At 43.1% G+C, this 13,449-nt stretch overlaps 1 protein-coding gene across 5 annotated transcripts in view; it reads right to left on the minus strand.

Annotated features, from left to right (window-relative positions):
- Window positions 1-13,449, minus strand: part of cdk14 (cyclin dependent kinase 14) — a 229,249-nt gene that overhangs the window by 95,144 nt on the left and 120,656 nt on the right. For all 5 annotated transcript variants that reach the window (XM_085290547.1, XM_085290548.1, XM_085290549.1 and 2 more), the window contains 2 exons: window positions 10,806-10,926; window positions 4,386-4,479 (listed from right to left, as the gene is read on the minus strand). In XM_085290547.1, the coding sequence (XP_085146673.1) occupies window positions 4,386-4,479; window positions 10,806-10,926 (215 nt within the window). The remainder of the gene's footprint in view (window positions 1-4,385; window positions 4,480-10,805; window positions 10,927-13,449) is intronic.

The raw sequence follows: 13,449 nt of genomic DNA on the forward strand, positions 1-13,449 counted from the left end.
ATGGAGGGATCACCAGATTAAAGGATTCATGAGACTTCACATCACTTTAAAATATTTATGCCAGCCATCCAATTGATAGATAATCATAGATGTAATTACTTACAGCTATATGATTATATATGTGTCAAACATCATATAGGATGTTTACAAAACAAGGTTCATATTGACAACCATGTTTGTCAATCATTGTCTCATATTGTCTCATATTGTCTCACTCATGTGACTGAATGCAACTGGAACATGGAACCACTCAAATCAGTGGCTATGGAAGAGCCAGCCATAAGAAATTAGCCAGTGACTGGCAGGTGCACTCTACAGTCTGTCTGCCATGATTGTCTTCCCGTGGACGCTACTGCTGGAACAGCCCGTTCTCACTCCTGAGGCGTAACATCCTGACGATTTGTCACGTCCTGCGGCAAAAGGAACGTGAAAGGCGACCTTTGGCATTCTTAAGCTGCGTGCCGGGTTGTGGGTGAAATACAGTAGCACAAATACACTGGTACAAACAAGAGGCCACACATTACTCCAGTTTTGGCATCTCTTCAGTGGTTGCCAGTAAATTTTAGGGTTCATTTTAAAATTTTAGTTGTAACTTTTAGAGCTCTGCACGGTGAAGCTCCCCAGTATATGTCTGACCTGTTGAAACCTCATGCTTCATCCCGAGCACTTAGGTCGTCAGGTCAGAGGTTACTGTTGGTCCCACGTGGGGATCGGGCTTTTCAGGCCCCTAGGCCGTGGAACTCCCTGCTGTTGTCTTTACTCCATTGACTGCTTTAAAAAGCAGCTGAAGACATTTTTATACAAATGAACTTTTAATCATATTTTTACTGTTTCATATTATTTTATTTGTATTTCTGGTTTTATTGTGAAGCACTTGTGCTATATAAATAAATTTTTATTTACTTCAGAATGACGGTCCCGCAGTAAAACACGTTCCAGCCATGTATTCCAGGCCATATTTTTCAGTGGTGCGACTAAAAAAAAATATTTGGTTGCACCTGTGCGACCAACTGTTCGGGTAGCGGAAAAAAAAAATCTGCAACCTTCCCTGTGGTCAACAACAGACACATTATGCCCCTATCGTGGACTAAACCAATCAGAGATAGTCAGGGGCGGGACCTCTCCGATTGGCCGTGGTCCAGTTGAAAGTGCAGGTGGAAGTGGGAGGTGAGTAGCTTGAATAAAGCGATATCAATTCATTAAACCCTGAATCGACTTTTAAACATAACTGTGTTTTGCCAGAAACGCCAGATTCTCAGATTAAAGCTCACAAAACCATTTCAACAACCACCAAACAGCAGATGAGAGCAGGTACACGGACTCCACACAAAGACGTAAACACAGAGGACCGACGCTTTGTCTTTCTCGGCTTCCTCACCCGACGGCCCGCAGACGGACACGCTGTCGGAGCTCAGCGATCCTGATGCGTCCGGTCCGCGCTGTGTTTACGTCTTTTTGCGCTGATTCTGAGCTGCAGGTTTTGTCTCTCCAACCAAAATCCACCGAGCCAGCAGCAAAAGAAGCAGCAAACTGCGCTTCACATCTGATCAATGTCGTCATGAATTTTGCTGTTTTGCTTCCACGACTATTAAAATCACACTTCATGCACAGCTAGCTCTCTCTCTATCTCTCTCTCTGTACTTCAAGAACAGTTTCCGTCTCCAATCTCTGTTTTCTGTATTATTCATTCGCTCATTACCCACCAGTCTACCGTTGTTTACAGGCTGTGGCTGCTGTCTTTTTCTTTTCTTTTTCACTTAAATGACCTCGGACAAGAAAGCCTGTTTTTTCTGTTGTTCAATACTGAAGAAATTTAAACTTTATATGCAGAACATTGTAGAATATTTTTAAGGTTATCTGCTATAAAAAGCCAGACCAGGAAAATCTCCTTCATGTTTTTCTGTTTTATTCTCAGTTACTTTCACACAAAGGCATCTGCTGTGATGTTCACAATTCTGATGAAGTCAGTGCTGATAAATGATCAGAGTTATAATATTTCTGACTGTCTGAGGCTAAGTTGAATCGAATCGGGACTTTGAAAACCGGAATCGAATGGATTGTAGAAATCAGTGATGATACCCAGCCCTGGTGAGCAGCCTAGGCACGACAGACGTGGATGTAGCTGTAATAGGAAAAGAACTATTGCTAACTTTTCTGTTAAGGCCTGATCCTTCTGAAATTCATAGCCAGTGCTCTGACACGGTGTCATCAATCTTTGAATGCTGAAAAAGCACAGTGTATCCAGAAAAACACTTTATATTATATCAATTATTAGAAAATTTGTGTGCGCCTAACTTTTGTGCCGGTACGCCCATGGCAAAAAGTTAGTCTAGAGCCCTGCCTAACCATAACCTTATGCCTAACCTTAACCAGCACTTTAATGACGTGAAACAGTGTTTTACAAAAACATTTGAGGAAGATGAATGAACATGTGTGGATTGATTCCAAACAGTTCTCATGTTTCCTCATTTTTCCGATCTCGTCATTTAGGAACGTGTTGGGCGCCTGGAAGCATGACATGTTGACGATTTGTCACCTAGTGTAAAATATTACGCCTCGGGAGTGTGTTGGCTGGAAATATTACATATACACAAATCTGTTCTCAAACCTGTCAAATGTAGGCAGGCAGGACGCGTCCACATCAGCATCAGCGCTGGTAGATGCAACTCTTGCAGCCCGGTCGTTTGAAACTGGGCCACAAGAGTTGAGGCCCGGGTGTGAAATTGATGGTTTTCAGGGTTTTTTATCTTTTTTTTTAATATTGTTATTTTTTTTTATCGTTTTTATCGTTAACTCGCTTTCCCTGCGTCCTGCGTGCTATCCAGCTGGAGGAAGTCCAGTTTAAAATGCACCCTAGCCATAGATGGACACACCTGGTCAGCACTGTGGGTCGTGCAAAGTTCTATGAGACAATATTTCAGTATTACTGTAACTTTAAACCAGTACTCAGTGTTTAGAAAGCAAAGAATGGTCCATTTATTCATGCAATTAGCTAATCATGGCGTGAAAATGCTTGCAGATACAGGCTACTTATTGCCAGTAACAGAAATGTGACGCTACAGTGGGCACAGACTCGCCACTACCAAATGAAAGGTGTAGTTTGGTCTGATGAGTCTACATTTCTGCTGAAGCAGCAGATGGTAGACTCACAATTTGGCGCCAAAAGCATGAATCCAAGGGGCCAACGTGTCTTCGTCAACAGTCCAAGCCTCTCCTGGCGGTGTAATGGTGTGGGAAATGTTTGCTTGGCACACTGGTGGGCCATTAATAGCAGAAACCAAGGTGTGAGCAACACTACGGACTGTGTGTAGCTGTCTGTGGACGTGGTTTAGCATCTTTTAATGCTGCCTTTCAGCAGGATAACACATCGTGTCACAAAGCAAAAGTTATCTGCTCTCACTGTCTCCTCTGTCACCATTATGGACCCAGCACAGCGCCTCTGACATGCACTAGAATAAGAGAGCACTAGCATGACTATGGCTCTACAGGAACAGTGTAATCATGTCAGCATGAAGCAGAATCTGAAAAGAAGACGCCAACATTTTCTAAATGTGAGGGTCTGTTGACACAGGGCTGCATGGTCTGTTAAGGCTGCTGCAACTACAGCAGCACTGCACCATGTATGATATCCATGTATGATACTGGAGACCTGACAGACTGTTCACTTTCAGCCATGCATGTGTGTGTTGTCACTTTGTATACATAGATTACACAGTTTGTCTGAATAAGTGTAACGCCGGAGAAAGTGCTGAAAAGGACAGAAGCACACTGTTTCTGTCCCGTGAGGCCACAGCTCTGGTCATTCATGTTTGTCAGAAGCTGTTTCTTGTCCTGCTCCCAGGCTCAGTATTCCTCAGTTTATAATAAACTGCAGTGAAAGCCCGTGCATGTTGATTGGTACAAAAAAAGAGATTCTTAGAACCCAAGAACCCCATCTGTCACTAACACAGCTGAGGACCCTCAAATCAACTTAAATGGACAAAACATACGTAGCAACTTTCCTTTCTATAACACACATCAGTCCTTTAGTCCAAAAATGAACCTTTCAGCAACGCGTACACCAACATATATACAGGGGGAAAAGACACCAAAGCCCCATCTAGCTTATCAAGCATGGTGGAGGAGTCATCATTGTTTGGGGTCACTTTGCTAACTCAGGCTTACAGTTATTGAGTAACCAACTAGTTCACTCACGAGTTCATACAAAATAATAATAATTTATTATATATGTTCAGGGCTATGATCCATGCAGTGACTGCAAAAAAAGTGCATCCACAGTAGATCGGATGAAAATCAAAGATTGGTCGTGTCACGGTTCTGACCGTAGCCCTGAGCTGCAGTGGCCTGAGAAGAGCTATTCCAAATTCACTTTAGCAGTCACTCACCAGGAATATCCTCTCCAGCTGGTCTTGGATGTCCTTCATCCCAGGAAATGCAGCCACTCCTTGGATCATCTCAATGAAAATGCAGCCCACTCCCCTGGAGGAGAAAATAACACTAATTATAAATCCTGTATTTCTTCTCAATGTCCTTAAGCCTTTCACAGGTGCCGCCTAAAATAAAAACACATTGGAATAAAGCATCACTGGAAAATGTTGTATTTGACCGGTCCGTCCTTTGTTCACATCTAATTACAGTCTGCAAAACACTAACTGTTTAATCACCCCAACAAGCCTCACAGTGAAAGTCATTCTGAGGCTGTATTGATTTCTTTTCTTCCAGAGGGCTGTTAGACTGTGAATGTAGGTTGGAAATCTTAAAATATCAAGACCACTTCAGTATGGAGGGAGAACGGCCAAGGTGCGTGTGTGTGAGTGTGTGTGTGTGAGTGTGTGTGAGAGTGTGTGTGTCTGTGCTGTCGATGCTCATTTGTCAAAGAGCTATTTTTCTGACAGATTCGCTTCGTGGCTCAGTGCACACTCCTTCTCAATGCAAGGAGAGAGAGAGAGAGATTACCTGAAATTCATCCCTCAAAAACTTCTCCATTCCTTCCATTTTACGGAATGAAAATGCTTCATCTCCATGACAGAGCTATAACCTCAGCATCCAGTATTTCTGCTGGAGCGTAGAGAACTATTCTGCTGCCTGAGGTGCATATGTGATACGGGCAAAGGTCAGCTTAAAGAAAAAAGAATAACACAAAACAATTTTCATCTGTGTAGTTATACCTTCCTCTCAGTTTGATTCATTCCTGTCATTTTGTCTGAAATTGGATGATGTTGTCAACAAAGGCCTGACAGGTTATTAGCTCTAAAGTTCTGGCAAAGTTACTGACCCTCCAGCTAGAAATGATGTCTCCATTCTTCACACAGGTAACAGGAAATAGGCTGCTAAGGAAAATGTGATTAGATCACGTTATTTATTGGTTTTATTGAGGAAACGCTGTCAAGGTACAAAAATGCTAATAATGAATGCATACAAGTCAAGAACAACAACACTGAGCCCTGTGAGTATCAGGACCTTCATCAGGGATAGTCTTTAAGGATATACATAAAACCTGTTGTGACAATATCAGCTTTGTGCACTTTGCTAAATAATGCCCACTATTAGAAACTGAAGCCCACTCTTACCAGTTCTCAATGTAAACCTGCATAAAGTTTCCTTTAGCCTTCTAAATCAGGTTTGTGTCTGTCACGCCATCAGGAGTTTGTAATATTTTTCACCCTGGAGCTGGAAGACCAGTAACGTATTTCTCAACCATAAGGTGCACCAGATTTTAAGGCGCATTAAGGTAAACAAAACAGTCAGATAAGTCACATTTTACTCAACTCATTCTTCTTGCTTCCTCCACTTCTGTACCATTGATTCATTAATGCTGTATTCTCTCACAGCTGCTCTATTCCCATGTTGTTGCAGTATATTAATGACTAACCTCGTATTGTGGATGGATTATCTCAGTTGTTCTCCTGACTGAAGTTTGGTCCGTTAACAGCATCCTCCATGCGATTGCATTTGTCTCTAACCATCGGGAACCCTCACGTTAACTTTTATTGAGTGGAAAAAACTCAGCTTTCATCCTCCAGCTTCACTGTTTATGTTATGCTAACATAGCTGTGTAGCTAGTGACCACGTAGCACATCCTTATATAGCAGCTAGCCCAACTTCAGTAACCCTACAAATGTCACTGCTGTTTAGTTTTCTGTCTTCATTTATGTTGGAAGTGATAGCAGAGCTGTACGTTTTCAGAGGTCTCTCAGTCAGAACATGCTATAGCTGTGTCCCAAAACGTCGGCTGCATCCTCCGGAGGCCGCATTTGAAGGCCGATTACGTCACAGCCAGGCGACAAAGGCTGTTCCAATGCATCGACTCCTTCAAATGCGGCCGACAAATGCGTCCTTCATTTCCCCGAATTTGAAGGATGGCTCGGGTGTGTCCTTCTTGGCACACCATATCCCAGAATTCATAGCGCAGCCCAGTTTCCAACAATGGAGGCCGCTACTAAGTTTTAATATTACTCTTATTAATCTTCCTGGGTCACAAAATAAACTTTTAACATATTTTCAGGCGAGAAAGTAGCTGCGTAAACTTCAAATATCTGCTTGGTTATCAAGACATCGTATATTTGCAAAAGTGCGCTGACGTTTTGGAGACGTCTGTTATCCACCAGCTCGATAGCTAGCCGGGGGGTACAACGGTCACTCGACCCGGCGAGAGCAGCAGACTCCCGGCTTCATCGTTTTCAGACCCCCGCAACTCCACCGAGACAGCGGTGATGCTAATCTGAAGGCTAGACCGTCCCATTTCACAGCCTCGCAGTAGACTGTGAAGGCTGAGTCCTCCGAAGGATGCAGCCTACGTTTTGGGACACAGCTTAGATCATGCTTAGGTGGAAACCAGCGAGCTAACCTCCTGCTAACTTCTAACTCCGTTCAATTTAATAAATTCTGTTTTCATGGATGCCTGGATGTTAAACTTCATAGTTACACTTTCACAGTTTTTTATGTAGAACAAGTGGTGCAGGCATGCAACTGACTCTTTATACAAAGTGTAACACTGCCTTTATGCTATAAATATCTACATAAGATAAGATACACTTTTATTAGTCCCACAGGTGGGAAATGTGCTTGGTCACAGCAGAAAGTGGACAGTACAAATTAAGAGCAGCAAAAATGAAGAAAAATACATACATGCGTTTACACGTATGTGTATGTCGAAACACGGCGCCTCCCTCTTCTTGATTCTGTTTCCGTATTTATTTTCGTCTGACTATGAGTCTGCAGTGTGGTGTTTTATCACTGCTGTTACTGTAATTAGACAGTGTTAGAGGTGCTGTGACTGGAGCTGTAGTTAAATCAGTCACTGGAGTGGACTGCACCCTTTGAGTTATAGTACACAGTAAATTAGCCTCAGTAAATATTGGGCTCTTTATTCAAAGACAGTAAATCAACAGATATGCCTGAGAGGTGATTCATGATGTGACGGGAAAGCAGACAAACAAATACGTCAAGCGTCGCACTGCAAGACACATTTCCACAGCCTGGATTTTGGGTTGGATGGACTTCATTGATCCTGAGGTAGAATTTCATTTCATTTCAAGTACATTCATGACAAACATTAGCTGGTTTAGATTTAAAACAACAGCTAGGCTTCTGTAATATATTTCAATATTCAATAGTACACACTCACACACCCACACTCATATATATTAGCTATGTCACTAAATATAAATTAGAACAAATCGTCATCTTTAACTGCGATGGTTCTGGTATGATATAAAGGGGGCGCCCTCAGAGTGAAATGAATAACGGTGACTGAGCTCGTTCAATTCGGCCCTCGCCTGTTTTTGTGATTTTAAATAGACATTTTCAGGAGTAACTTGTCATTGGTAACGGCCCATAACCTTGAAGAACTGTCTCTGGCTGACCAGTTTTCATATGCAGTCAGTGTTGACATCAAAATTATTATTTTTTTCATCCACCATCATGTGCAAGTCCTTCAAATGGCCTGTGGGCACAGCTATTTCTTTGATTAAAGTAGGTGCTGTAATAGGAGAGTTTCAGTAAAAGTGAAAAGAAATCTTTTTGTCACAGAGTCAGTGAGGCACAAGTACAAGTCCTCGCACAGTCTCCTCCTTCAGGCCCACCTCATGGCCCTGAAGGAGGCCCACAGCCACCTGCTGAGATGCAAACCTGGCTATGAACCCTGGATCATAAAATATAGAGCCAAAGCCCAACGTGTGTTAGAATGTGGGGCTACATACAGCTCATGAGAAATCAGCAAAGCTAAGCACAGCCTTATTATCCTCTAGGTCGGGTAACATCGAGGTGACAGGAAGGGCCAGGAAGCTCACTATGCAGCCTACTCACATGCTGCAGCATGCCTGTAAAGTTACTGAAAGTAAATGTCTTTTAATAATATACACCCTGTTTATATCCTGATACAAGCAAAAAATGATTTAATGTAAAAGGTTGTGTGAGAAGTTTCTTTTTTATTTTTAACAAAAGCCAAAGATCTCTGATCACGCTGTTTACCTGTACTGTGCTGCTAAGCCTTCTGGCATGAAACTGCACAGAAAAAAGTCACCTCTAACAGATCCATCACTCTGACATTTGTCTCGAACAAACATACTGTGCTGCACTTGCATCCTGCTTTTAAGTTCAGAGACTTTCTGAAGCCTCTGTTCTCTGTCTAACACTCAAAATTCTCTCTCTCTGGACACTTGGTACAAGCACGGGCCAGTCACACATTCATTTGTTTGTGTTGCACTTTGTTAGCTAGCAGGTGCTGTGGAAATGCAACTGGCTCTTTGGCTTGACATGTGCACAGGGTGCACGTCTCTATCCACAACTACATCTACAAGTTTATTAAGGCCATAAAGTATTTTGCAGCCTGAGTGGAAATTGTGAAAGCAAGTTGCAATTAAGCATGCTCCTTTGCATCATAGCCTCAAACTCTTTCACAGCTAATTAGGGAAGCACAGGGGACTACAATCATTTAACACACTGGGAACTGGAGCCTTGGCCAAACACATGTCACTGCAAACGATGATGAGCTTACTTATCAAGAAGACTCTGTATCTGAAATGTTCAGGTGGAAACATTGGAAACATTCCAGGATATTAAACTATAGTGTATCAATACTTTGCTTTACTTTCAAACACTGGAAGATTTCTGTGTTTTTTAAGATAAACGGATAAACAAACATCACGAGCAGCCTTGTCCTCTCAGATGGAGCTGGCTTGTAGTGCACCATGAGATAACTAAACCACGGTCACAGTTGACTGATCCATTCGTCGACTCTGATTGACAGGTCCATGCATGTGTGTGTGTGTGTGTGTGTGTGTGTGTGTGTGTGTGAAAGAGAGACAGAGAGAACTGCTGCTCTGTGAAGTGCTTAGGAGCTAAGGAAGGTAACAATAGAGCCATTCCTCGCCCGCTCTTCATCACATCCTCACTCCTCACAGCCTCTCAGCTACAGCAACTCATGATGGATGCTTCTTCTGGCAGGAAGACAGATCTGGACAACCTTTTGGTCCTTCAAGGAGTGGTTCTTCACGGATGACTGCTTTCTAAGTGACCGGAGGTGAGTGTATGCGAGCGTGGCACAGAGTGAGTCTCATTGGAATAGAAGACCCAGTGGATTTGCCCACCTTCAAACGCCCTTGAAACTGACACACTAGCGCGCTATCTTTCGGACCCCTACACTCTGGCTGCTCTTTAATTGGACGCTGCAAAACAGGGTTCTTGGGATTTCCCTGCTGACTGTGTGTCCAGACAGAGGGGGTCACCGTGGCTCACCTAAGACCAGGTCCACAATGGGACAGCCTACAGCTCTCTTATTCCTCACATTCCAACATGCAACATGCTTTTTCACCCCTAAAACCGAGTGCAGACATTATGTACAGAAATGTTGTCATATTCCTCAAAAATAACCCATTAAAATAACATTAATGATGCTAAGCTGACTTATACTTGCTGGTAACTCTGAGAAGCAGTTGGGCTTTTGTGAGAGTAGGTGTTATAATCTAGGGCATAAGTAAAAGTAAAACAAAGCCTTTTCCCTAAAGAAAAAATGCAAATGTCAACTGTACATTGAAGGGCCTGTATCATCTGAGTTTTTTCAAAGCAGCAGTCTCTGGGGCTGAAAAACGAAGCCAAATGTGTCATCAGCAACAAAATAAAGACGTTTACAGTCTGGCCCAAAATGGTTCTGCTCATTACAACGATAGAAAAAGTCGATTTAAATGAAAGAAGAATAACTGGACTTGGTTCTTGAAACCACAGCAACCATTGATGCAAGTTTATGTCAGTTTTGCATTTGATTCATATTTCACATCCAAAAGGACGGACGTCTTTAAAAAGTAACTGACAAATTACAAACTGGTAGCTACCATCAAACGTGCTGACATTCTGTACCTTAGTTAAACAAGGCAGTTCAAACCATCTTTAACAAAGACTGAAGAGAAAGTCGAGAAAAAAACTGCTGCAGAAAATATTTCAGCCCTGCTACAGTTTTTCTCACTGTGGGATAGCGAGTCTGCTCAGGCTCGAGACATGAAGAGTTCGATTATTACATTTCAGTTGCTTCATTCACATCTGCAGCAGTTCTGTCAGTGTATAAAGTAAATGTGTGTGTCTCACCAGCAACTGATCCAAACTGGGAGTGTGGATGCTGGGGAGTCATGAAAACAAAACTGCACTGAAGGGAGCATGGCCTCGGGTTAGGATAAGCCACCAGTAAGAGTGTTTTAATTGGTTTTTGTCTGCTTCATGAATTGGGTTCCCTGATCTATATCTTGAAGGTTTCTATGTGAATAAATCACGGATAAATTACACACACGGGGTTAGATGTTAGGAGTACCCACCACATGTCCAGGCAGGTGGAGTAGTCTGTGGATCCCAGCAGGACATCTGGAGGCCGGTACCACAGGGTCACCACCTCGTTGGAGTAGGTATGGCTGGGGACCGACTTGGCCCTGGCCAGGCCTGGGGGGGAAGCAACAAAACAAGTCAGTCTGAGAAAGCATTATCATTGAGTGACCTTCAGCAAAACAAAGCATACAGCTGGAGCCAGCAGTCACACTCCCTGCAGCTGCTGACATGTGTTATACAGACAGGAAGATATAGAGTTTGCAATAAAAGTCAAGATTTCAAGGTCCTGTGTGGAGAAAGATCGTCATCAAACCAACTTAAACAAGAGAAGTAAGAAAATGAAAGATTAGAGAATGAGTTTTCAACATGTGACCATAGGACAACAATTTGGTAAACAGGAAGTAATAAGAGGAATTTTACACCACCAGTAGTACATTGGACCTGAATGTGCAGATGAATATCACTACATTAATTACAAGCAGTGGCTTTTTTTCATTCCTTGATGGACTTACTGGTCCACAGTCAAACAGGACACCGTGCCCCATCCAAATGAAACAACTGCTCAGGAACTTGACAAAGAGCCTCCAAACCCTCAAAGTCCAAGTCAAGATTGATATAGGACACTGATCAGGATGCACCAGACGTCCAATCGATCACTAAAGCGCCGCCACAAAACCCACAGGACCATTTTTTACCAACAAATGTTGAGGCAATATTTTAGAGAGAAGAACTTAATTGTAGATCATTAATGTTTAATGTTTCCCTAATGAAGATCTTGAAGGCTGAAACATTGCCTCATTAAAATCTTGTGAGCTTCCACTTCCCTTTGCTTCCTGTAGACTCACTGAAGCCATCATACAAACAGCTCCTCTTGTCAGACCTGTCTCTACTCTGACTTCTGTACATTCAGCTGTGACAAACCCCAGATTGCCTTTTCAAATAGAAATTATGATGGACGACCTTTGACGTTTCACCAAGAAACATGAATATCAGTCATATGAACTCTTTTGTCCTGTGAATCACACATGATCGTGTACGTTTGGCACCAGGCTATGGTTAAACATGAAAAGTACTACATTTTAAAAAAGGGGATTTAGGAATAGATGCGCAAGCTTCTCCAGTTTAGGTCAAAGGTCCCTTTCTAACATTTATCTATGCAGCGACACAAACCCAGTCCTCACATGGCGGCTAATGCTAGAGTGCAGATGCAGTGAGCTTTAATGAGGCTGATGGCATTACCTCTTTGTCTCATCCCAAGTGGTCTGAGAGCTTAATTAAAGCATTTAGCTTAGTAAAATAAAGGACTTCCTGCCCTGCTGTTAGTCCCCTGTGTGTGGGAGGAAGCGGGGCAGAGGGGCGAGTAAATGAGAGCAGGAAGGGGGGTATTTAACATTTCCTTGTGTCAGAACACCCACAGGAGAAAGGAGTTTCAGCTGACATTCATCGTGGCCAAGCTCTATAATTTCCACACACTGATCTAACACAGGATAGACAGCATCGGGCTGCTCACACTGAGAGGCTATCATATCCACTGCAGGAATCCTGCGTATGTGTGTACGTGGGGGGCGGCGTCGTGGAGGCGTGAATCGAGATAATATCTACTCATCGTAAGAGAAGGTGCAGTAGTAGGAGGATGACCTGTTTGTAACGCGGAGCAGGAACAAAAGAAAACCCAACTGTTTGGTTTCCTACAGTTCCCAGCATGCCTGTCATCAATCTGAAACAAAACAACATGGGGTAAACCCGGTGCTGGTTCTGTATGGGTTAAGTAATGCAGCTGCAGCTGTACAGAAGCTTTGTCAGCATTATTGGGAAACTTTGATCTGTGACAGCTGTTTTCTTGCAGGGCACCTTCTGTTCTTATAGATTAATGAAGCTATCACAAAACTGCAGTTCTTCTCATGGCCACCTGAGGCTGGCTACAGACATGAGTGGACTGTTTAAATGCCCAACTTTACAAACAAACATGTTTCAAGCCTGGCTGGCGTCTGATGGTCAGATATGCTGCTTTGCCTGTGTTTCACCTCCCACTGTGTGACCTCGTCTGGGAGGCACTGGGTAGCTCTGGGTATGGGAGTAGTGTAGCTGAATGGTGTAGTGATAACACTACTGTCTTTGGCCTGACCAGACTATGCATCCAGTCAGGGTCTCCAGGCTAGCCTATACTAACCACATACCAACGGGAAGCAGGCAACTGGAACATGGAGTGAGTTTAAATCAGGTAGAAGTCTTTTTCAATCGTGTAGGAGGAGGTGAGCGACTTTTCCCTGATGTCTTGCGGGTGAGAAAGTTGCGTTAACCAAACCCCTCTCTGTGTGGATTGTGCAGCGAGACGTGGAATGGCAGCAAAGCATCGCTAAGCACCAGAGAAACGACCTCCTGCAGATGAGCAAACATGCCACGTATCGCCTTCCACTATCCACATAGCGATTATATGTCGCTGTGCTGTCTGGAGCTGCTCTTTGCTTGAATCAGGACAGGATTCAACACCTCGATTCACCATCATTAGTTTGTTTTCACACAAATGATTTTATTCTAGCTCCCCCACGGACTCGCACACTGATTTTCAGCTTTGCAACATCATCACGACTCAAGCGCAATGATCAATTAGGCAGAATACACCAAATAAACTTAATT

This window comes from Mchenga conophoros, linkage group LG11 (assembly GCF_057382185.1).
Source record: "Mchenga conophoros isolate Kocher_MC1m ecotype Shallow Benthic linkage group LG11, M_conophoros_male_GT1.1, whole genome shotgun sequence".
NCBI classification, from domain to species: Eukaryota; Metazoa; Chordata; class Actinopteri; order Cichliformes; family Cichlidae; genus Mchenga; species Mchenga conophoros.